Source organism: Athene noctua, chromosome 1, assembly GCF_965140245.1.
Source record: "Athene noctua chromosome 1, bAthNoc1.hap1.1, whole genome shotgun sequence".
Taxonomy (NCBI): domain Eukaryota; kingdom Metazoa; phylum Chordata; class Aves; order Strigiformes; family Strigidae; genus Athene; species Athene noctua.
Window position 1 is genome coordinate 35,600,710 of NC_134037.1, and position 26,407 is coordinate 35,627,116.

Genomic DNA, 26,407 nt, shown 5'->3' on the forward strand with positions numbered 1-26,407 from the left:
TTAGCCTAAACCCCTTGCATCAATAAAAAATTATCACAGATGACAGAGCATAAAAAGATTCAGAGTCTGTACTGGCTTTGACACCAATTCTGCATTTCTTTTGGACACAGCAAAAGCTATCAAATTCTTCAGGAATATTTCAAAAGGAAGATTTGGGAGCTGTGTTGCTACAGAGACATGTACTTGAATGTCTGCCTGTAACGTGACATAAAAACATGACTACAGCAGAAGAAAATGCGTGAAGAGATTACAAAGAAAATGCAAAGGCCTGGGTACAGCTGTACAGGGTTTCATTGCTTTCAATATGTAGATAATTTTAAAACCAAAATTAAACCATTTACTGCTGATATCTCACTACAGAGAAGGAAAATTTGAACAAGTACAAAGCAGGACACAAAAATGTTTGGAAAGTAGAAAATTATTCTGTAGTGCAAGTTTTATGCCTATCATTTCCTTTCAGGAATCCTCTCAGAAGTGTAGTTGTACCTGACACATAAACAAATGATATGATGCAAAGCAGTGAGTGCAGATGTCTGGAAAACACCATATATAAGGGTGATGCTGTATCTCAGGAAGAGCAGGATAGACACACTGGGTGGCAAAGCCAGCATTTCCCACTGCCCCTTTCCCAATTTGAAAAAAGGATTTTCAGTGATCACCAGGGTCTTCCTAGAAGAACCGTGTCCAGAGAAGCCAAAAGGAGTTTTGGGATGTGTTTGCCCACACATGCTCTGACATGGTAATTGCAGTAAGCATGATGGCCAGGAGCACAGCTGCCCAGGGCAGCTCACTCCTGTGGCACCAGCAGATCCTCAGCGGTGGGTCCGTGGCGGTGTGAAGTGGGTCTGCTGATCTGGGGAGGCAGGAGGGTGTCTGTACTTCCTTCATGGATTCTGAGGAAGGTTAGCACAGTGTCAGTGCTAGCAGTTGTGTATTGGGTCTGATATGGTAAATAGTTGTATTTACTCTGTAAGAGATGATTAAAAACATAATTAAATGACAGGTACGTAATTCTGGTGCCTGCTTGTACTATCAGATTCAAAACTGGTTTTACTTGACCTAAAAACTCTGGGCTTTTTTCTCATGTATTATATAAAGAAGCATGACTTGCACGTGCTGTTTCAAGTAATAAACACAAAAAGCTAAAAGGGAGTTCGAGAGCAGAAGTCCTGTATAATGTGGTTAATTAAAACTAAACATATCACTTGGATTTTAATATTATATCAATAAACTTGTAGCTGTGTATTAGTTTAAAAGGCACAGAACTGATTTCTCAATAATATTCTATTAATGTAGAATCAACATGGGAAATCTTAATCATAATTTGGAAAAGGAAGTATAGTAGAACTATCACATTCATTATAAAACTGATAAATGATAAAAAAGTGCATAAATTTCATTTGATGCTTATTGTGTATTGCACTGGGAGCTGAACTGAAGTCTCCGGTTGTGATTTATATGCCACTAATAGGGTCTATTCTGAGTTATGTTTTCTGATTTATGACTGCCTCTCCCACTCTTAAACTGCAGTTGGAAAGAATTGAAACATTAGTTCTTTAAATGTATGTTAGCACATGTAGATATATTTGTTAGTGTTTAGATCAAAAATCTCCCCTTCTAATGATGAACCAGGAATAACACAAATGTGTTCAAATTATACTATTATTTTAAATTATAAAGCATGCACATATGCATAACTGCTGGTTTTAATCTGGAAACTGGCCACTATGACAGAAGGCCCTAGTCCTACACCAGCTTCTGCATCATACCTATTTAAAGCTCAAACCTTCTTCAGGTTTCTCTGAGACAGACTAGTGTTGTGCTTCCCCTCACATCCCGATAGTATCTGTTTGAAGTGTAGACCCCAACTCTGGTGCTCAGTAGTTTGAAGCAGTAGAGGGTTTTTTTGCTTGAGAGAAGGGTGCAGAAGCTGAGGTGTTATGTTCTTTCTTTAATTGAATGAGAAAACAATCTCATCCTCTTTGATGATGAATAATAAAGCACTGCTATTTGAATAGTCACCATAAAGAGCTTTTAGCAGCTGGTGACATTCTTCAATCAGTCAGTCATAAATTAAAGGATAAGAAAATGTTTATTCTCCCTCTTTTCCCACTGATTTGGAAACACTGGACTTCCCTGTTTATGAGTTTTTAGGGGAGAGGGGACACTTCCTGAGCTGTGTCAGACAACATTGCTCCTACTGTTCCTGCTGTTGTGCTAGTGTAGTGAGGCTGTGCTGGTTTACACCAGGTGAGCATCTGCAGTGCAGCTACACTGCAGAGATATTGTCTTCAGTAGGGAAACACCTGTGGCCTTATTAAAGCTTATTTCAGGGGATTAATCTGATTTGTTCTAGTCCATTTCCCAGTTTTCTGACAATGTCACTTGTAGACCCAGTTCTGTGAGCTCAAAGCAGGCAGCTCCTTACATCAGTCTGCAGCTCTGTTGTCCTACTTCACTAGCCTTTAGAATACTTAACACAATTTCCACATAAGAAATATAATTAAAATAACAGCCGAACCATTTCTTGTGGGAGAATTTCTTATATCCAAACCTCAGCTTCTTTACGCATTGCAAAATAACCATCCTAGAAGAACAGGACAGAGTGCTCAACTTTGGTCATTTTCTCATCTCGAAAGTGGCTCTAATTCCCAGAAATTACAGTCTACAACCAAGGCACCTGACTTCAGCAGCAGCAAATTATTTTAAATATTAATAAGCAGTTATGTTAATTAAAAGAAAGCTATGATAAAAACAGGGTTTTGCTGTTATAATGTTATGCTTAGGGAAATCCTTATCATCAAAAACTACCTGAGAAGCATGTTAATGTAGAAAATTTCAACAAATCATTACTTGTATCCTAATTAGATAGACAAAAAAGAAAAAAAAGTGCTCATTGTAGCTGGATTGTGCAAAGTATTCTTGATTTAATTAATTATCAACCCTGTTCATTAGAGCCCTCCAGGACCTTTTGTTAATAGAAACCTTGCTCTGGATAACCTCTTATTTTCTTTTCCTGCCATTTGTGTGGCCCTTATTGTTCCAGTGGCAGAGCAGCCAAGGCACATGCAGATGTAAAAAACTTCAGGAACACACTGGCACCTGTGTTCCTTATGCTAAAAGCAACTGAATCTTTTAAGCCCATGTGTTTCACCGTTGCTTCTCTTGCATATACATAGTTCCCTATGACAACTGGAGCTGCGTGTGCAGAAACATTTCAGAATGAAAAGTTCATCAGTCTGGGTGAACTGTGCTTTGAAAAGGAAGAAAGACTTTCCACTGTCCGAATCACCAATGCATCTGCTATATCAGTTACTGTGGGAGGCTAACTGTGAGCTTAAATAGCCAAAAAAGTTACAGATTTTTGTAACTGTGGTGCAAGGCGAAACGCAGCTGTGACTGGAAATGGATGACAAGATAGCAGAAAATGGAGAAATGGCGATGGCCGGGGCATCCCTGCTCTACCTAGGAAGGGAAGGGTTAGGTTTCCAGTAAATCTGAATTTCATCAGTTCAAATGCATCTTTGCTGAATTTTGAAGGAAGCCAGATTTATCCAGATTTATCAACAGTGCAGGATTTTCCACCAGTGTAACAGTTGTTATTCATATCTCATAAGTTATCCAAAATTAATGATGTTCCATCATATTTACGTGGGACAGAGATACTTGGAGTGCATAATTTCTGCAGCAAGCCTACAAATCATATGAGGTCTAATCATTTATTCCATCACATGCCTTTCCAATTATGTTCTGGTTTTGTTTCCATTGATTGCTAAAGACCTGAAACCAAGTTATTTAGAAGCTTAGATATATGCTTAATTTTGTAAGAAGACATTCCAAACAAAATTAAAAAAAAAAAAAAAAAAATCTGATCTTGGTTCAAATTCATCCTTCCAGTCATTGTCCATAGAAAACCAAGAACCTCCTGACTGTGCAGCTGAATAGGAAAAAATAATGTAATTCCCTGGTCTGCATTAACCTTGACAGAGATTTGACTTCACATTGTGACTGAATTTGAGAAAACATCCTTCTGCTCTCTTTCTCTCACAGAATAGATATATCTCCATGAAATTTGTCTTTGTAGTACATGTATATGCATTTGTATGTGAGAAACAAATAGGATTGCTGCCTCTGACACACGAGTATAGCATCTGGTATGATGACTTTCAAACACGTGCTTTCAGCACACAGAGGCTTTTTCATTTTTGTATAACTGAGCAAACAAAGCAAATAGTAATTGCTAACGGTAGTAGAGACGATTAATACAAAACTGCATAACACTAATAAGAACCAGAATAGTAAGCTACCAAAAAAATTTACCTCTTTTCAGCTTCTACCAGCAGTTTTGTGATACTAATTTAACTGAATTGAAGCTGTAGACTAGTCCTTCCAGATCATTAAGTACTTTCTGCTCTTGCCAGTGCTCTATCAGAGGCCCTACTGGGGTCTAGAGTATGATAGAGGACCCACTCCTGCATGCGTGAGTCGACTCCTGTAGACACCTCTGACAATTTCAGCGCACTTAAAAAGCAGGTGTTGATTCTCATGCATCTGTACACGCTGTATGTTTTCCAGGGAAATGACAAACTTTAGTCCAATGAAATGTGTCTAGATTTTAACAAGGAAAATATTTTATTGGAAGAAAATAATGTTTCATGCTTTGCTGGCCTACTCTCCTTCTGTAGCTCTTACCCCTGCACCAAAGAAGAAACTTCATCAGGAGAATCAGTTGTCAAATGGCCTGGATGTGTGTCATTGACCCCCATAAATTCAGAGACATCTAACAATGTGTAAACCAGATTTGACAATTCATGATTTAACTAGCACTATAAAAGTGGTAGTTAAATAACGAAAATACATATTCTTCCTTTTTTCCAGTTGGCTTCTTGTCCATTTTATTCTTGGCTTACACAGAATTTCCTACAAGGAAATGTACTGCATGGTAGCCAGCTATTAAGAATTGTTACTATATAGAGAGCTTTTTCAGTTTTGCACATAGTCCTTTCTGAAGTTGTACAATAACTCTGTCCATGGAATTAAGTTGAAGTTTCTTGTAGTAGAATGAAAAAAAAAGAAAACCTTAATCACACTCATTTTTCCATGTTTTATTTTCTAACAAAAAATATGCCATTTTCTTTTGCTGCATTTTATCGGAGGGATCTCATTCTGCTTTTTTGATTTAGGGATTCATTATGGGATTTACAAAACAGGAAATGAAGACAATGAAGAAGGTTCTAAAAACTCTTCCAATGTGGTGTAGTTACACAAGCTGATGTTTTAGGAAGTAATACTATGTTTTCAAATTGTTCTATGACAGAAAAAGCAAATTAAATTCACAATGTTTCAATGTACTGTCACTAATCATAAGCTAGTAAAGCACCATTACATGACACAATATTAAGAATGCCATTTGTTCAGGTCAATCAATGCCCAAGTTGATATATGTGATATTTATTTACAGCCTTATTGGTTTGTAGAGTTGCTGGATCTCACAGTCTGAAATCATGCAAACTGCTTATTTGGAAAAAGTCAGTCAACACTACCCTTGCAAATATTCCTCAATTCATCTGCAGTGCTTTCTTAACAGTACTACACTAGTCTTCATTGTGCAGAAATAACAAATTAATTGGCTGACAAGGAACAGCTTTCTCTGGGACATGGAAATACATTCAGATGCCAAATAAAATACAACTTTCATCCTGTTCTTCTTGATGAACTGTTTAAGAAGCTCCTTCAAGTACTTTTCTCTTTCTTTTGGTGAACACACAAATTCTTATTTTATCATTTCAAAACTCATAACTTTATGATGGTATTCCAGAAGAGTATCTAAGCTTATAATTCCATACCAGTGTGTATGTATTGTATTCAGATTTCCTTAAGGTATGGAGCTGAACTGTGTTCCAAGCTCTATTGCTGCAACTCTGTTGACCTCACTGATGTACTGAAAAATTTCTTCCAATAAAAATTGCATAAACAGAGGTTGATGTTGCTATAATGGACAGTCTTAAAGAAGGTTCCAGCATGAAACAAAAGCAAGCCAGACAAGCAAGGAGAGATTTTTTAATTCTTTCATTCACAAGTTGTCCAGGGAAAGTTATGCCTAGTGTGAACATTCATTCACTGTCTTACAAATAATTACATATCCATTGTTTGTAATTACACTTGCATGTATCTTAACCTACTTCTGGGAACAAATCGATTTCTTAAATGCTTCTACATCATCTCAATCACTTCACTTGTATATTGCTACAATGAGAATATTTCTACCAAAACATTCGGCCTCCAAACTAAGAACTAATTATATGAATGTGAATATATAACATATTCTTCACTATCGGTCTGAATTAGCTGTCATCTGATCCTCAGTGTTCAAAGTCACTGAGTATTTTGCTTTGATATGCTTTGTGTATGATTCAGTTCTTCAGTCTTTCATATTTAGTAGGTAACCTTAGCAGATATTTAATTTTATTCACATTAGACTTGGACCATTCACTAGGAAGCCCTGGAGACTATGTTCTGAGTGTAGATGTGTAACCATCCTGGGGAGCAGGATCCCAAGTTTGGCTTGGGATCTTCAGATGCTCAAAGTGTATTGCTAGACTCACACAGTGGTCTAAAGTTTCCTGATGTTTCAGTGTTGGTTATATGTAATATGCATTTTTCTTATTTGCCCTTTCTAGGAATTTGTCATGATTGTTGTCTTTGGTTTGGAATTTATTATTCGTATTTGGTCTGCTGGATGCTGTTGTCGATACCGAGGATGGCAAGGAAGACTGCGCTTTGCAAGGAAACCATTCTGTGTAATAGGTGAGTGTCCCAGCTCTAGTTTATTTTAAGATAAAAATAAACAACCCCCTTCTGTTTTGCTTCTGAATGAAAACTACTGGAATCAGTACAGTAGTTTACAGTAATTGGGTGTAAATTCAGAATAGCTGTCTATCAGCTGTCATCTGCCCAAGGCTCCTCTAGATATAAAATCATGAAGTCCCTAAATACCAGTCAGTCCATGTTTCTTATGTTCTACAAAAGACATTTTCCTATGCATGTCACATAGCTGGCATGTATACTGGAAGAATGGGGTGTTGGGAGCTGGTCTCACTGAAAATCACCGGAGCTGTATGCATTTAAGGGATGTATTACACATCTTGAATGTGCATAGGTACCATGCACATATGTGCATACATTGTGTTCTCCTTACTTAACTTCTGTGATCAGACATGTATACTGCAGTAAGTTTGAATACCAACCTATAAACATCTTCTGACAAAATTGCTGCTTCCTACATTGCTGATTGCTGCATGACAGTCCAGGTATCTGCTCTGCCAGTGACTCTGTCATAAGATATAGCATACTTCTTTTACAGCTGTTTCAAGAGACAATTCCTCCCCTTCTTTGCTCTAGAAATTTTTTGTGAGAATGGTGAACAGGCCCACAACTAGTCAAAACCCTATTTTGAAAAAAAAAATCTGCAGGAAAACAGTTTCCCAGTAAAGGTAGAAATCAAGAATGGCTAACCAAATTAATATGATAATTTCTTTTTTTTTCTAATGGTTTGGAGCAAATGCATTTTACAGAACATCTGTGGAACTTCAGGATATCAACATCCCAACTTCTCTCTCAACTTTCTTCTTCTCTCCAGCCTTTAATTTCATCTGCCTGTATCCTAAATTAAAGAGTTACGCAGTGTCCTGTGGCATAGCAGACCGGTGCCCTGCTTTGGGCTAATGTGTAAAGCAAGCTTTTGCCTTCTGCCTCATTCCCTGGTAAATCCACACCTTCTGCCACTGAGGAATTTGTGCAGTGAAGAAAGGGTCTTTAGCAAGAAGTGCATGAGTAGGTGGAAAGGCATCACAGACTGTCTCCCCCTTGGAAAGAATCACCCCATCTAGGCTATTTTATGACACTGTGGGAGAGGAGAAAGTATCAGGATTTGCACTTGTTTTGTTCAGGCAGCAGAGGAGGTGGCTAGGTACCTTACCCAACCCACCTGGCACCAGGTCACATGCTTGCCCCAGAGTTCCTATGCCTAGTTGAAAGTGGAAAGAAAATTCAGAAATCTTCCCAGCCTGTACCAGCCATCTGTCACGGGAAAGCTAGAAATTCAGACATTCACTCTCCCTGGCATCAACAAACACAGCTGCCCTCCTTAACCAGAAATACCATTATTCCAAGATTTTGTGGTGCACCTGAAACTTAGTAGTCAGGTTTTGTCAGCACACAATCATAAGAAAGCACCAGAGTATTAATTTAGCAAAATTAACCTACTTCAGCCGTTTAGAATTTACTAGAAACATATAAACCTTTAAAGAATTTGAACTTACTAGAAGCATTTGACATCTCCGAGTGGTTTGCTGCTCTTCTAAATGCCATTGTGTGGAAACACTAGCAGTTTGTCCAATTCACCTTTTGTTTCTCCTCCCTTTCCTGTCTCCATTCAACTGGCAAGTTTTCTGCCAGTGATTAACTTCATTCTGATGTGTTAATTCCCAGCAAAAGTGAATGGAGATGTTCTTCCTTGTCCAAAACTCTGCATGTTATTATGGGGTGAGGATGTAGATCTTCCCCCTTTCCTTTAAACAGCTCATAGCTGCCCTCCTACTGTTTGTGAAATAGTTTAGGAAGGTCTCCTGACACAAGCCTTAGTGAGTGCTGGGGTTTACTTCACTTGATTGTGGCTTTTCCTCCTTTCTTTGGAGTTCACCTGCTCTTTTTGTTGCACCTGTGTTCATGTAGGCAGTCTCTAGCCTTAAACGTATTTTCTCTGTCCCCATTGCAACTCCATCATTTGCTGGCAGAATTAATTAGTAGCCAACTGTCTTTTCTTATGGATGTCTTCCTATGCTAGTTCTTGCTATGCTGGTTCACCGAATGAAAAGGGAACTTTGTTCTGCAGTTCTGCAGCTACTAGTATAGCTTCTGGGAACTAAACCAGTAGCTTGAGTTTCTTGCCATTAATTGTTCTGTCTCTCTCTTCTCCAGACTGATTTTCATCCATTTCTAGACTTCAGCATTCCTGAAGGGAGTTTCTGTTGCTCAGCATCTCTTCAGATTTGATCTTTTGAGGAATAACCTTTAGCAAGTCATCTTGCATCTCTTGTTACATAAAGTAACTATTTGCCTGAGACTTTGGCTTTGCAGTCATGGCAAAGTGTGCCCTAGCAGGAAAGGCCAACAAGGAGTATTAGCTAGAGCACCATCAGTAGGTGAAGACACGTGATACATCCCTTTCCTTGGCACTCATTAGATCACATCTATAATACTGTACCTCATTTTCCCCTTCCAAGAGCATACATGAAAGATGTCAATAAACTGGAATAAGTTCAGTGAAGGCCACCAAGATGATCAGAGCTGGAGCAGTTGCCCTGTGAGAACAGGCTGAGGGACCTGCTCTTGTTCAGCCTGGAGAAAGGATGGCTTCAGGGGAAACTCAGTGAACTCAGTGCTATAGTCTCCTTAAAAGCACATGGTCAGTTTTGGCCTATTATTTTTCATGTATTTGTTTAATTATTTACTTAGTTGTCCATTCAGTTATTCTTTCTGCTTATTGTTACACTGGAAAAATAATATTTTAGAAGTCTTAGACTGTTTATTATTAAATTTACTATATATCTCCAGCAAATCTGTTCTCTGTTTATTTTTTTGATCAAACACAAATCACATAGGGGAATGGCTTAAGAGCTAGTAATAATAAATTTGAGGATTGCCTGAAGCATCACATTCAGACAGCCTTTATTTTTTCCCTAATAACCAGACAAATTTTATTCGGGGCAAAATCACTGTGCTTACATTAGTGTGTCTACAATGTCACTACCCTGACAAATTAGTTCATCAAGCATTGCTGTATGCTACCAGTTTAGTAATGATATCTATAAAATTATTTGACAGTTTTGTACCCTTGTTTAGTTCTGTAAAAATGAGAATATTGTAGTTTTATATTTTGTTCCATGCCAGGAGTTACCTTCCATCCCTCATTTTCTCTGCTTGTATATGAGTTTGTGTATGTAATGTAAAGGGCATACCAACATACCCTCCCATGTATTTAATGTACTTCAAGATGTACTTACTTCTGCAAATCCTAAACTTCCCAGGCATATGAGTTTGAAGCTTGGCTGTTATCACTGCAGAGCAATGTTGCTGTGTTATACTGTGCAGAAGAGCAGCAACCCAGGCACCGCATGGATCCTAACTGCTGCTTCTGGGGGCCAGGGACACCAGTGCTCAGAGAGAACCCTGTGTTCTGCCTGTGCCTTGGGAGAAGCTGTGCTCTGTGAAGATCCTCAAAATAAAAGAGGACATGTCTGCTAATAAGGAAGAAAGTATGGCATCCCCTCCCTGTCAAACTATTCAGGGACACTGAAGTAAATGAAGAATACATTGTCCTTTCTCTGGCAATGGGCTCCTAGATGGCTGCATACGACCTGACAAAATTAAACTTCTGGTCACTGGCCTGTGCATATGAGAGGTTTTACCATCACAAGGAAATCTCAGTCTGTGAGGGTGGCTCCCATGCAGTGGCACATAATAAAAATAATGAGGAATAATAAATAACAAGCTGTGGGCCAGAAGAGTAAGATCCTGCCAGTCTCACATGCATGTCTGAAGTCTGCTAGGCCTTCAGAGGAACTTCTTTCTCTCCACTGACTCTGTAGGAGACTAGGATGTGAGGAAGCCCAGCAAAGGCAAGAGCAAATGAGCACACTTCTCTGTGAATGCTGGAAGCAGTGAATTTTAGTGCCTAAACTTTATGCGACTTAGAGATTTAAATTGGGGTTTGAAACTCCGATTTCAGAATTTTTTCAACTTAAATTTGAGCCCACTTCTAGTAATACAACATTTCTTCAGTGCAACTACATTTCCTGGTGGTCCAGCCCAGTGAAAGATTTCATGTATTTCAGTTAGTCCATTAGCAGTTTCCCCACAGCTGCTTCTATTTTACCTCTAGTCAAGCTACAGCATGATGGAAATGTCACAAGTTCAAATTCTGTTGAGGCTGCAGAATGAACAAATTCCCAACAGGAAGCTTAAGTCCATTATCTGTAATCAGGCTCTTGAACTTCATGGCTGGCAAACCTCTTTTCAGAGCATTAAGTGATAGCAGCAGCTGTTGCATATTACTGCATCTATTTTTCATTAATTAGAGTGGTAATGAACGATCATATGGCACTTTTGTCAAACTTTATAAGCAAATCTGTATCTAGTGTGTTACAAGATCTGCTAAACCTTTAATTTTAATTAATTCAAATATTTATGTAATGATATGTTGTGTGTCTGTCACCTTGGTATTTAGACACATTATATAGGCTAAATACAGACAGATAGTAAATCTGCTGCTCATGATAAACAATATAAACAGCCCCTTTCCAGTATAATTTGAACTCTAAATAACCCAGCAATGGTCTGTAATTAAGTATATCCTTGACCAAGGAAACACATTTCACATCACATCTCATTATAAATCCCAACAAGACCAAGTTCCAACAGGAGCAAATTCCATGCTGGGGGACTGATATAACTCAGTACCTGCACTAAAATATTTAGCGATTCCTAATTCAATTCACTTTTGTTAAGAAAGTGTCCTAAAGTCAAATGTCACTGTCAAATGATTCAGAAATAAAGAGGTTCTCTGTCCATACTCACCCAGGTTCTGTAAATGATTTATGAAGTCTTTCAAATTACTGATATTCTCATATTTTAATCTCAGAATATATATTGTAGTATAATTATAATAACTTACTCTTATTAAATACTATATATACTGAAATATTATATATTATAAATGTATATTATAGAACTTCCAGTGCTGCTTATGAGCCACAAGGTTTCAGTGACTTGGAAATGTACAGTAAGAAGGAGGTAAGGAACTGACAGTCCAAGAAGCAGTCAACATTTTCTGGTTTTAGAATTTATATGTTCAGTTTCACTCACATTTTTTAGGGACTGGCTTTAAACTTATTGCTACTGAAAATGCCCAGTATGTGAAGATTCTTATAGAAATAGCTTCCTTTTCACTACCTGTCTTTATTCAATTGGAGATGTTCACATCCTGCCTTGCTACACTGAATCCCCATCATATCCACAGACAGGCTTGTGCCAAATTCACTTATCTGCCTACCTCAGCATATGGAGTCTCAAAAGTGGGAAAATAGTTGATTTGTTTTTCAAAATTTATCATTCCTGCCATGTAAAAAACCGATATTTTTAGTGAAATGAATAACATGTCAGACCTTAATTGATATGCAAGGAAATACTCAGCTTTCTTGGCTTCTTTCCAGATGTTGTGCTGCAGATCACCTGCTTTGGTGTGCAACATTCCTTGTACCTCCCATCTCAGATAATTGTCAGCTCTTTCCTGTAGCTCCTCTGTGAGAGGAATTGCTGCTTCAGTGGCTGTGCAAGTTTTGCTTTTGCAGCAGCAAATTATGCTCTCCAGGCAGAAATCTGAATTGTTTAGGAACATTTCCATATTGGTCCAAAATAGCACCCTATTAGACTAGCTGTTTGCTATTTTAGACTTCTGCAACTGTCCATTACTCTATCCTTGGCATATGTGCAGCCTCTCATGAGACTGTGATATCCCTATCTTGTGGTACTGTTTTATTTTAAAAGTCACTTTCAATGTGTATTCTATTTTACTAACATGCCTGTACTTACTTATGGTTGCATGTTAACATAAATTTCAATGTTAATGCCTTGGTGTGGTACATTAGACAACTGTCAGTCTGACTATTTGAGCCATGATTAACTACTCTTGCAGGTGTTAGTCAAATCATGCTTTCTCTCGTGTTGTCCCAGCCTCACCCCTGTCAGCCCAAATGAAGAATTTGAAGAGGTCTTAAGTAGAGTTATTGGCTTGGCATATACTGCAGGAATCTTTCTAGAATGGTTTGAAAATGCTGTGCAACTAGGGGAAATGTAGTGAGAAATGAGAAGAGGAGAGGAGAGGAGAGGAGAGGAGAGGAGAGGAGAGGAGAGGAGAGGAGAGGAGAGGAGAAAGGAGAAGAGAAGAGAAGAGAAGAGAAGAGAAGAGAAGAGAAGAGAAGAGAAGAGAAGAGAAGAGAAGAGAAGAGAAGAGAAGAGAAGAGAAGAGAGGAATAGAAATTTCTGTTGGAAAGGACCTACAACAATCATCTAGTCCAACTGCCCAACCACTTCAGAGCTCACCAAAAGTTAAAGCATGTTGTTAAGGGCATTGTCCAAATGCTTCTTAAACATTGACAGACTTGGGGCATCAACCACCTCTCTAGAAAGTCTGTGCCAGTGTTTGACCACCCTCTTGGTAAAGAAATGTTTCCTAATGTCCAGTCTCTAAGGTGATCTACCTGATCACCCTGGGTATTGTATTGTTGACAACTACCTCATTCATTTTTTCTGTAATAATTACAGTTTTACTGATCCTTGTCCACAGATCACTTTATTCCTTTTATATTCACCCTGCAGCATACAATAGCAGGCAACACGATGCTGTCTTATATCTGCAGTAGGTCTCTCCATCTCTTTGGTGCTTTTAGTTTATAATTATTACTCTTATACCTGTTGAATGTTGTGACTTTATTGCTGCCTTTCCTGAAGACTGGTTTACTTCTGTTCAGGTCATCTGCGTGTGAGTGAGGTCTCCAGAAAAAGGGTCATAGGTGCAGTCAGTTAAAAACAGCTGTTTCATTTTGCTTGACTGTATCATCGTTTAGAAACATAGGCATTTTGAGTTGCTTTAAAGATAGTGTTTATTTCTTCAAATGCAGTTTTTTGCTATCTGCTCAGCTTTAATTTGTTAACTGGCAATGCTGAGAGTTTAAAACACAAGCTTTGCCCACTGTTACATTCAGTATAGTCAAATAGATTGCCAGGTGTCTTCATCCAGCCTTGCAACTATTGTATTAGTGATCACAAAGCTTGAAAAAGTTCCATTTCCACAGATGTCTCCATTCTTTTGCATCCATTCAGAGAACTGCATCTTGCCACCAGCACTGCTGAAGTGGCTGATGGACGAGTAGTCCAGTGGGAATTGTGGGAAATCTCTATTTTTACTATCATGCCTCAAATGGTTACACTCCAACTGTTACATTAGAGAAAGACTTGTGTACAAGAAAGTACAGGTTTTATTAATTCCTTCTTTTTACAGCTGCTGTGTTAAATACAGCAATTAGAAAGGATTTGACAATGTAACAATATTATTACACTGTGTAACAGAGTTACAGTGTTTATATCTGAAGTTTAATATGGCTAAGTAGAAATATTTGCATATTTCTAGGTGGCAAATTGGGCATGTTCTGCAAATTTTAATTTCCTCCCTTCCTTTCCCACACTTAGCACTCTAAGCACCAGGCTTCCATCATCTGTAGTCTCCTCTTGAAGAAAAATAACTTTTTTTTTACGCTTAAGCTTGTACTGGTAACTCTCAAATGTGAGGATCTGACCTTTCCCCTGATACATGATATCACTGTCAATAACAGATCTAAGGAAGGCGTCCACCAGATCAATTTTGCATCAACCTATGTAAGCTCCAGAATGGTGTAAATGCTTATCTGAGTCTGGTCTAAGCTGTCCCTGCCGCAGAAAGAGCCAGCTTCAGCCGTGTGCTCCACCCTTGTGCCACCCAGCCCAGGTGCCCCAACGCATGTATGCAACCATCTTGGGACCAGCCAAGGCAAAGGCAGGGCCCCTTCGGCCCCGGGGCTCCCCTGTGTCAGCCCAGCCTGCTCATGAGACCCTCACCTTAGTGACTGCTTCATTTCAGTTGAAAATGTCACAAGGCAAAGTGGAGAGGTTGTCACACAGAATGGCATCATCTACTGTATTTAAGATCTCATTTTGGGATTGCCTCCTGCTGGGTTTGTGAGAGTGCTACCAGATTATGGGGGTTTTTTCCCTCTGGGATAAGCACTGAAAAGACCTACTATTTCTTTCTTCACATCTCCCACACGAGAAAGTCTCAAGGGTGGCTGCAAGGTGCCCCACACTACTATTCTCCAAAACATAAAAAGATTCTTGCTGACACAGTAGTCCCTCTTTGGCTATCCACCCACAAACTGCAGGTGGGATAGCAGCTGAGGGTGAAGAACGGCTGGAGATCTCTGGTTCTGTATCATCTGAGTAAACTATATTTACAGAAACAGAGGAATCCCAGGAGGCACTCACACTGACTGTGCAGACATTCAAAATAGTTGCGTAGGTTAGGAATGCAAGTTCTGGTTTTAGGCAGCAGGGAGAGGTAGATGCCTCCAGAGGATGGCTCAGAAAACTTAAGGTAGGATCATCTCTTTCAGACAACACTGAGGGATCCCATGTTCCTGCCTTCAACCCCTGCACTAGATAACTCAGCTAGATACTGGATACCTCCTGTTTCCCCCCACCCCATGAATTTGAGAGCAGATTATTAATACTGTCTCTTCCCTCTCCACCTACAAACAGACATTTTCTCTTCCTCAGAGACATGTTTTTCTCTCCCCTGCTCTTTTCAGCATCTTTACTTTTCAGTTTTTGCCTGTCCACTTTCACCCTCACATCCTGGATTTTTCTGTTCCCATGTTTTTTTGGCCTTTCCACTCTCATACCATTCCATCACTTTCACGTTATGCACCTGGGAATGTGTTACATGGACACTTCCAGACACCCTGCCTGCCTGCCCCTCCCTGAGATTTTAGACTATGATTGAAAAGGCCATCAAGGTGCAGGCTCCTGCCTATAGATTCCTACCCGTGTGGTTAAAAGGACCCAACACAGATAGCACTGCTTCCCCTGCCGTGCTGGATCATGTAGGAGCCTCGTTTGGTGACTTTCTACACACTTATTAGTGCCAGATACCTCTAAAAAAGGTGTTAATACCTATAGCCCAAATAGCTAATCACACGATATTTTGGTTCGGACATTGGTTAATCAGTGACTGACTCATACAGGAATTTAGATCCCCTGAAAAATCTAATTTCAGAAATTCAGAGAGAAACATCCAATCTTGTCTTCAGTTTTCCCTGGTTATCCTTTTATATCCTGTGGCAATGAATTTTACAAGTTAAATGCATGTTGTATTTCTTTTTATCAGATTTAAATTGTCTTTTGATCTCACTTTTATGAGAAAGGGTAAATAGGAGGCATCCAATAGATCTTCTTATCTTCTGCTAGTTTGCATACCTCTATCTGCCATCTCATATTTGTCTTCTGACTAACCACTCCTAAATTATTCAGCCCTTTCTCCATACACAAGTCTTGCCATGCCTGTAGTTATTTTGGGTTTTTTCTTGCTGATAACTTTGTGGTTTGCTTGCAGTCCAATCTAATGAGCCTCTTTATTCATCAGGGGTGTGTGTGTGTGTGGCTATCCCTCCTGCTGCCTTTCCCTCCAGAAATCTGCAGGGTTTTTTTCTCTTCATAACAACAGCCTTTTTCACTAAGGTCTACTATCATCCAGGAAAAAGCCTCAGACATAGTAAAGTGACTATCAAACCTTCTTTTCCCAGGGCTTGTAAGGCAGAAACAGTTACTGGGCAGAATAAATAAAGATTTATGGGAAGGATCTGTGTGTGTTACTCGTGGTTTGTTTCTTTGGTTGGACACAAATTGGGTTGGTGAACACTGGGTCAAACATACAGTTTAAATGTATTTCTGTCAGCTTTCTTAAAGCCAAATAAAACTCCTACTGAATAAATAGTGCTTTATTCCTTCTGGCAGGGACATATTCATAATGTTAAAGATCAATTATTGGAAGAGGCTAATAAAGTATAAATCCATGAAAGGCTTGCAATTGAACTTAATCTTAGCTTGCAAGAGGCCCTTAGATTTTTAAGATTTATTGAGCCAGCTGTTAATAATATAAAGATGTTTGCTGAGGACTTATTCAGTCCACACAGAGTGTGTACTCTACAGGGCCATGAACTTTAATTGCTAACAGTACAAGGACAGGTGAAATGTTCCCATTAATGTTGTTATTGTTATCCAGACTGAGTAAAAAATGGTAACCATAACTACAATTTAAAATTCAGTATTTATTGAGCTATTGTGATTCTCAGCCCACAGAGAAATATTTTGCTATCTATAACAGAAAGTAAAATGACGTTATTTTGATATATTTGTCATCATGGCCTGCATGCACAGTACTTTTACACAGAAAAAGTGTACCTGTACTTTTAGTACATTGGCGTAGTAATGAGTAACATCAGTTGATCCATTCTTGGGGATGGAATTAGGATCTCATTATAAACCTTGATTAAAAAATGACAAAATGAAAATCTGACCCATCTTCCTCATTCTTTCATAAGGGAATATATAGTTTTCATACAGGGGATTTCATAAGGGAATATGTAGTTTTCAACATCTAAAAAATACCTAGTACTGATGGTTTGAAAATATTTCTTGGTTTTCTGTTTCAAAAATTGTTTAACCTACTGAGTCTGAATTTGTTGTATTTGATTAGCTTTACTAACAAGTGTCTTTGACTTGTTCCCAGTGTTGTTTAATTTTGTTTGAGGGCAACATACAATTGCATTGTATGGTAAAGAAATTTACTTAAGGTGTAGTGAAAGCATCCTAAGGTGCCTATAAAGAAAGGGGGTTACTGGTGCTTCTTGAAGACTTCACAGATAGAGGAAACAGAATAGTTCTCCTTGACACAGAAAGACTATACAGCTCCTTTCTGTGGTTGAGGCAAGAAATCTTAAACTAATCATTTTTCATTAGGACAGGCTGAAGAAATATGCTAAATAAGCATGGGACCAGCTTAAAAACAAATGTTTAGCAGAAGGGTGTGCGAATTCAGTTTTAGGTGACAGGTTTAGTTTAGGTTCCCCTGGACCACTTTGCTTGCTGTGTGTGTATGTGTGTGCTGAGGGTCAGTGGCAGGGATTTGCATACTTATTCATCCTGTTTGATGTGCCACAGAGGAGTAAGCTGAGCTGCCACCATATCGCATTTCGCCAGTTACTGCCAACCTCAGCCAAGCAGACACTCTCACCCCAGCTCAGGTACATGCTGGGCTGAGACCCACACTGCGGTGCAGGGGTACCTCCAGGTGCCAGGATGAGATCCCACACAGCTTGAGCCTCAGCTGAGGCTCAACGTTCTCTGCCCTCGCATGGACAGGCTCTCCAGTGACATGCCATGGGGTACAGCCCCCTTTGCACACAGCTGCTTTGCAGAACTGACCTTGTGGTCTCTGGGGGCTCTCATCAAATCTGGAGTTTCAGCTACAGGACACGGTGCTGCAGCTAATCCTCACAGTGTTTGCAGTTATAAAACCTTTGAACTGATCTCCTAAAGCATGCTTGCAGTTTAATGCAGAGTTTATTTTCCATGGCACTGAAAATACATGAAACGTAACCTATTTTATATTATATTGTGTTGTGGTTTAACACCAGCTGGCAACTAAGCACTACACAAGTAGTGCTTTTATAATATAAATACATATGTATTTTATATTCTATATTATTTCATTATTATATATTATATAGGTTTTATATATCATGTAAATAATACTACATATTATTTTATATATATGTTTTGAATTTCAATGTAATTTATCTTAATTTTAATTCCTAACATTTTCTCTATGCCAAAAAAGATAGCTTTACATGTTGGTGAGTTGCTTTTCTAAATAGACCCACTTTGGCTATATATAATTAACATGTATCCTAGAAAGAAGATGTCTGTATTTCCAGGAGATCACACTCATTTCATACTAAAACATTTTTCTTACTCAGATGATTTCAATACATTGCAAATGAAAACTATAGACAGAGAGAAGGGTTCAAGATGGTTCATCTCTTTTGATCTCTTCACTGGAGTATTGCTCAGCTGATGAGTAAGAAAAATCCAAGTTTCTACACACAGATCAGCTTTAGTGGACTCCTTAGAACTGAAGTCAGTGACTAATGTAGCCTTTTTCCACTGTTAGAAGAAAAAAACGTCAATAGCATAGAAGTAGTAACCTCTGGATTTTCCACTTCAGTGCCTAGATAGTATTACACATTTTTTATAACTTCTTGTGCCACTGCCATACGTCCCTATCTTTCTGTTTTTCAGCAGCAATAAAATTCAATTTTCACACTCCTCTGTGTTTATCTCTGAATTATCTTGATACACAAAACTATTTCACTTTCCTACTTCTAAAAATACGAAGTTGTTTTGCATCTTGAAAAAAGATTAAAGAAGGAAGCGAAATCTCCAGCTTGTTTTGCCTGTAATGACAATTAAGATGGTTTCCATCCAGAGGGTGTCATATATTTGAAAACACAAAGACCTTTTGGCTGGAGTGACAACAACATCTGCAAAAATCAAACAGCGTCATCCATCCCAAGAATTTCCTGAAGATATCCTGCCAATTACTTTTACTAGTAGGTGATGATTAATCATAACCTGTCTGGCATCTGAGCAGAGAGATGCGATCCCTGATCAGAAAAAAAAGCTATATTCAGACATAGCTGAAAGCAAATTTTGCTAGGACTCAAGACGCTGAGCACATATTTTTAGTATATATTTTTAGTATATGCAAAACTCAGATTATCTCATACTGCTTAGGGTTTTTTGTTGTTGATGGTGGTGTTTAAGCTTTTTTTCTCTGTATAATTGAGGCCTTATTACTGTAAATCTGCTCAGCTTTTTGTGGGCGGTGCAGAATTTAGCTTCCTGCCTCTCCCAAATTACGCTAGAGATGTTCAGGTGATATAATTCAATGGATGACATTAAACTGTTGGGGTTTTTTTATAGGCGGAGAATAATGCTTGAGCATATCATAGAGAGTGAATTCAGGTGACCTCAAAAGACCGTATGTCTCCAGAGTGGCCTCTAAAAATCCAGTTTTCAGATATTGACGATATTGCACATACTGAGTTGTATTTTATCAATAAATAGTTCTGCTTCTTCCAATGGGATAATTTACAAAATATTATAACATTTGTCATCTTTCTAAATATCGTAATACTGATCATCTCTCTGTTCAGAAATGTTTAATCCTTTCAAAAAAATTGAGTTAAGATTCGGGATATTTTAAAGATAAAAGTATTGAAAATTCTTGGTTTCTGGCGTAAATACTTATACGAGGTCACTGGAAGTTCAGCCCATATTAGACCAAATTTTTCTGCCATAACTATGTGAAATATCCCACTGATTTCATAGCAAGGGGACTATTCATAAGCAAAGGAACTGCCACCTGGTAAAAACATTACAATTTGCCTCTTTTCAAATTAACTGTTGCAGCATACTCTAATCATGATTTTTATTCTTTATTCTTTACCCTCTTGAACTGCTAAAGGGAAGTGTTTAATCCCTTGTTTGAGGCTAAAAGCATTTTTTCAGCCAGTTATGATGAAATGACCTTTTCCGTTCTATGACTTTTCTCAACAAGTGCTCAAGGAATAATGATACAATTATTTCCCTCTCTGAATACCCCTCTATTAGGGTGTTCAGAAGCCTTAAACTCCATGAATGTCTTTTTCTTTTCTCTTTTTTTTTTTTCTTTTTAGTTAGTCCACAGGAGCATAAAATATGCCAATACCAAATATGTTACCAGGCTGTGCAAAATGGCTGCTGTTCCTATAGATAAATTTGTATAAACAGATCTTTTCTTTTATGGATCTGAAAAAAAGCAACCTGATTTTCATGTACTGATGTATGGCCTAAATCAGGTGTTAATCATCAGGCTATATGTTAAACTGCTTTAAATTGCCAATTTATATCAGTTTTAGATAGATTCCATTGAATGTATTTTTGTGTCGTGTTTCTTATGAGTGACACACTCGGATACATTGCTCCAGAATGTGTGTTAACTTTGGGCTGTAGTGTCCAATTAAAATTCAAAGTACCTTTTTGCATTGATTAGATGATACCCTCTGGTCCCGGACAGCTAGCTGTAGAGATTATTGCAGACAAATTAAAGTGACTTCTGAGAATAGCAATAAAGATGATGAAGCTTCTGGAAGGACTGAAATATAAAGAGATATTAGAAAAACTAAAATCCTGGTCATTCCCTCCCTTCCACCACTCACACTTCCTCGCGATTCCCAATAGAAATTTGTTAATTATTTCTATGTAGTTGCTGTTTTAAATCTGGATTTAAATTTATTTAAAATCCTCAGTGAGTGAGAATAATTGCTCACTGTGCTGCAATAGGCATGCATAACCTGTGTCGTGATAAGCAGATGGAGCCGATGTCAAAGCACCCTTGGTGCTCTCTGTCGATTATGGAGCTCAGTGGCTCTGTAACACCACAGAAGCAGAGCGCTGTGTTTTTCAGGAGTAACTTTGAAATTTAGGATAATGAACTGTCCTGAGAACTATTCATAAGAAACGACCACTGCAAGCCATGTCTTTTCTCTGGGTCATAGATAATAACTCTAGCCCAAAATTAGACCTCAGAAGGCAGCCTAAGGGTAGCCTAAATTTGGTCATATGGTTGCCAGTTAATTTCCTTTGTGAGTTAATACAGCAGCAGGCTAGATAAACCACACTCTTGAGATTTTCTGCTTATTCCTGCAGTTTTGGGGGCAGATGTGTCCTAGTCTTGTCCTAGCTTCTTGCCTCTGTGTACTCTTCTGTAGCCAGAGCAGACACAGTATTGACAGCCATTTCAGTTTCCTGCGTGTTCTTAACAACAGTGTGTAAACTTGGAGAATTTTCTGTGAATTTATAGCTAACACTATTTTAATAATATAGTGATGACCCTAAAATGAATAAATATTGTTCATTTTCTATTCAGATAAAACCAGAGAAAAAAATATCACAAGATTTATTTCACCTGTATTGGCCTAAAGTATCATTTTTATTTAGAAGGAAAGGATGTTCCAACACATCAGGATTAAATGCGGGCAACAGGAAATCTTATACACTAAGACTTTGAAGAATATGAAAGAGAGAAAGATAATGCAGGTTTGAGTATTAGTTTGAGCATGTACATAAGCTTTGAGCAGGTGAGAGATTGTTATTGATTACATTTCCTAATATCATTCTGACATTCTTTCTGTAATTTTAGAGATTGTCCTGGTGGTACATCAAGGCTTTGGGACATTTTGCAATATCCAAGTAATGCTTCTGTGTTCACTCTATATAATTGGGTCCATTAGCATGATAACGTTAAATACTATAAAATCTCACAACATCCAAAAAGTTCATAGTAGGAAAGTTACATTGAAAAAGTTATTATAAGTAAACCAATCCATTATGATGATTTGTGATGACTCCTTTTTTATCATTACTAATCTCCCAGTCACATAGTTGCCATTAGAAGTGTTTATAGCTTAGAAATGCTAACCACATCTCCATGGGTGACCCAAGTGGTCCAGAGTTTTTGACCAAGTTCGAACAGGGTAAGGCAGCCCAACATTGGCCTTGCGCTGTGAAGTGGGGAAGTCAGACTGGCACATCTCTCATGAGCTATTCAAGTTTCAGGTTGTTACATTACTGGGCTTCAGTTACCTGTCTTATATGTCACTCTTTTAGTGAGATTGGACAATATACAAGTGTAATCTATTACACACTTGAGTTCTGGATTCATCTTTTCTTATTTTTCAGGGGGCCTCCCAGTTGTTAACATGGTGGCTGTCAACTGAAAAAGCCTTTCATAAGTTACTATTAACAGAACGTTCACTTAATCTCAGGGGTTTCTTGAGAGGTACTAGGAAAAATGTCTGAAGTAGAAGAATTCGTTCTTTGAAATTTAATTTTAAATGAAGTGTTCGGAAGTTAATATTTCAAAAGCTACTGAGAAGATCTGAAATCTCAGACTGGAGTTAACACCGGAGGACAATATCTGCAAGGATAAAAATATGAGAGACATTTCTACAGAGTGAATAAAATCAGCATCATAGCTGAAGAGATAATTAAACACTGTGGAAGATCGTAAGCAAGATATTTGATTGGAAGAAATCAAAGAAGTAGATGTACATCAGAAACTTTTGTCTTCTAATAAGTCATTACAGACAAGTTTGGGATTATACTGCTCATTACTGACTCTCACATCCCAAACTTTCCTGTTGATTTGCAGCAAGATACAGAGTTAAATTTCAGTCCCCATTAAATTAATTGAAATATCACTATTATTTAATTCTTCCTGATTTCCCAGTTTTGCCACTAAAAGACAAAGAGAAAAATACTGATAGAAGTTTGCTAAAACCTTCTTAAAATACAGAAATACCATGGAGATTTTAGCTAATTTCAAGTAGAATATGAAAGGAAGTTCAGAAGAATATTTTGCTCTCTTGCTTAAAAGAGGGCAAATGGCACCTGAGGTATGGAGGATAAAGATGTGGCAGGGAGAGAATTATAAAGTACTTAACTTTTCATTTTTCCAAGGTATGCTTAGATAAGAAAATGAAGCAAGTTTAACATATTCAGAAGTGACTTTCAACTGTTGCAAACTTTTCTTTGGACTCTGATTTCATTCCAAACAGGGTTTATTTTGATTTATCTTACACCTGTTCCTGGCAAGTTAAACTACGCTGAAATAATCTGCCTGCCTGCCTTCCCTGCTTCTGAGGGAAACAGCCAGGGAGGGCTGCCTTAGGCAATGTACACAGTCTTTCCTTCCCTATTCCCAGCCTGAGGATGGAGGGGTGCAGTTGGGGGGGGGGGGGGGGGGGGGGGGGGTGTTTTATGGAGAGGTGAAGAAGATGGGAAGGTATGGTGTGAAAAAAAACCCACCAGCAGCCGGGGAAGGCTCTTTTCCCTCCAACTGTTTTTCAAACATATGCCAAAGTGTTTTCTGCTCCCCTGTTTCCTCATCTCCTCCCGTTGCCTCTCCCCATCCCTACCCTCTATCTGGAAAGGTATACACAGTAGATTACTCCCTTGGGCCAATACTTTAAAAAAAGGGAAAAGAGAGCTATGCTGCTGTTGGCTTCTTTGTCTCTTATAGTCAGAGGGGACCAGAGACCCTCAGTGGGGCAGAGGGTTCCCAGTAGTGGAGGGCAGATGCTGTGTGGTACTGGCAAAACTGAATTAATTTGAAATTTTTGCAGTGTGGGACCCACAAGAAACTTCGTGTTATAAGGAAAGCTGACGGAGCTCCTGAAATGGTCAGAAATAAGGCTAGGGGCAAATCATTGCCTTCTGTAAAAACTGTCCTATTGAGAGTGGTTGGGGGTAACCAAAACCCCCAGTAAGCACTTTAATAATTTCCAGACTGAATGCATAATTCATAATATTTGTGTGACCTTACTCTTTTTTAAGTTCTAAGAATGATTTGCAGGAGTGCATGCTGCTTTTCTAACAATATCCGTTTTGCTGCTAGCCAGTCACCACTAATTAATAATGGCTGTTACATTGCTGCTCTGCTCGGAGCAGCATGGGTCAAGACAAGCTAACCTTGCTGTCATGTTAGCTACCAGAGGCACTCTTTCTTCAACAGTCTATATTGCTCAAGACTTTCCAGCATGCTCTGTGTGAGCCTTAGATGCAGATAAACACACCTAAATATAGAAGTTTGCTCATAGGTGGGTGCATGTGTGCTACTTGTTTATACTTCCACTATAGATGGTCGAGATCTAGGGCTTAGTTCAGCAGAGTGCGTAGAGGTGTCCCCTGTTACATGATATTCACGGCTCTCCAGTGACTTCTCCTGAAGGGCACAGCCCTCCCAGGTCTGAGAGCACAGTGGCCAGACCTAGAGGATGTCTCAGATACCTTAAGGCATCTCAAATGGCACTGGACAAATAAATTCTTTGTACTAAACCCAGAGCATGAGTCAGCTGAGCAGCCAGCAGGAGCCTTCCTGAGGATTAGCTGCACCTCTCTTGGTTGACGTGATTTTCTTGTGCTGCATGGGGAATTTAGACGCGTGCTTCACACGTAGACACCTACATTTAAATGTCTTCACATGGAGCTGAATCCCAGCCTATCTATTTCTCTGATCTTCATTAGAATCTGTGATGTCTTTAACTTTTCCTGGTCAGTTGTCCTATTTCTGAATTCTTACCCAGACCTCCTGCATTTGGTTGTCATGCTCTTGCGACTGGTACTGTGCAGAAATGCCCTAGGATACTGTATCCTTTTCTGGCTCTTCTTGGTATCTGAACTTCTTGGATTTATATCTAGAAGCAAATCCAGCTTTTTTGGTAGCCAATTATATAGCAGCCACCTATGATCCACCAATGTAGTAGCCAAAGGCGTTTTAAAATGTCAGAGCGTAAGACAAGCAGAAGGTCAGCCTAGCCTAACACTATGTCCAACAGTGACACTAGCCAACAGTGGATAGTCAGGGAAGATTACACAAGCAGGGCAAACATACAGTGATATTTCTCCATAAGAGTCTCTCAGCCTCAAACAGCCTTCTACTTGATGAGATGAGCCAGAACTGGGCTCTTGGTATTAATTAGCCCGGGATTAAATCTTCTCCCATGAGATCATCCTGCTGGCTTTAAGCCTATGTAAACTTTTAGCATCTTGTGACAAGGATTTCCACAATTCAACAGGACACTCCTTAAACCACAGGTTGTCTGTACCTTAGTACAGTTTGTCCTTTTACTACAATACTTAGTATACAATACTTAGTATTGTAGTAAGAGGACAAAGCCATCCATAGGTGAGTTCAGAGAAACCCAGGATGTTTGCAGGCAAGGGTGTTGGACCTCAACTTACTTTGGTGGCTGGACAGAATGAACCAAGGCTACTTCCTATTGTACTGGAGCAGGTTAAAGAAACAGTCTTCTGCTTGTAGGTACAGCCAGTCTCTCTCACTGCTTGCCTATGTGGGATCTTTTCACTTACTTGGTCGTTCTTGACTTATAGGAGCTACACTTGGGACAAGTTGACTGTTCGTAACCAACACAAATGAAGCAAAACTCACGTCAACAAGAACTTGCTTTCAGTTCTTCACTGGCAAGCAAGAGTTTAGATTATCCTTGCACAGAAACTTACAAACACCACAAAATCCTAAGATTTAAACCAGGTATTTCTTACAAGGGCTCTTTAAGCTTTTAAAGGAGGTCAGGAAATTAATTATGAGCTGATGAAGTAACACAGAGTTTGTTCTGTGCTTTTCCACTCCGTGCACACCGATGTGTCTGCTCCAATCATCATAAAAGAACATTATGCCTTCTCATAGTATCCATGTGCCATCACTGTGCTTCCTCTCCTCATCTCCCTTGAAATGCTGTTCTGGCTCTAAGAGTAGCTGGCTAATTAGTTCATGCAGAACTCACTCTCACAGTTTGAATCTGTGACCTGAAGAAATAAATCTTGACACTTGCTGGGCTTCAACAAACTTTCCATGCTGCCAGTTAAAAGAATGCTTCTGAATACCCAGCACTGTCTTTCTTCCTTTCCAGGAAAAGGTGCATCAGGGGAGTTGTGTCCAGAAACTATGTGCCTCAACCACATAGTGTTTGTACTCATAGGAAATTAATACATATGCTTGTAAGTCTGGTTCCACTGGACTCTGACCACTGGGGCTGCTCTATTTATTTCTTACCTTTGTTTTCTTTTTTGCCTT

At 38.9% G+C, this 26,407-nt stretch overlaps 1 protein-coding gene across 5 annotated transcripts in view; it reads left to right on the forward strand.

Annotated features, from left to right (window-relative positions):
- KCNQ5 (potassium voltage-gated channel subfamily Q member 5) overlaps positions 1–26,407 on the forward strand; it is a 293,660-nt gene that overhangs the window by 214,469 nt on the left and 52,784 nt on the right. For all 5 annotated transcript variants that reach the window (XM_074895901.1, XM_074895896.1, XM_074895900.1 and 2 more), the window contains exon 3: positions 6,681–6,807. In XM_074895901.1, coding sequence (XP_074752002.1) covers positions 6,681–6,807 — 127 coding nt within the window. The remainder of the gene's footprint in view (positions 1–6,680; positions 6,808–26,407) is intronic.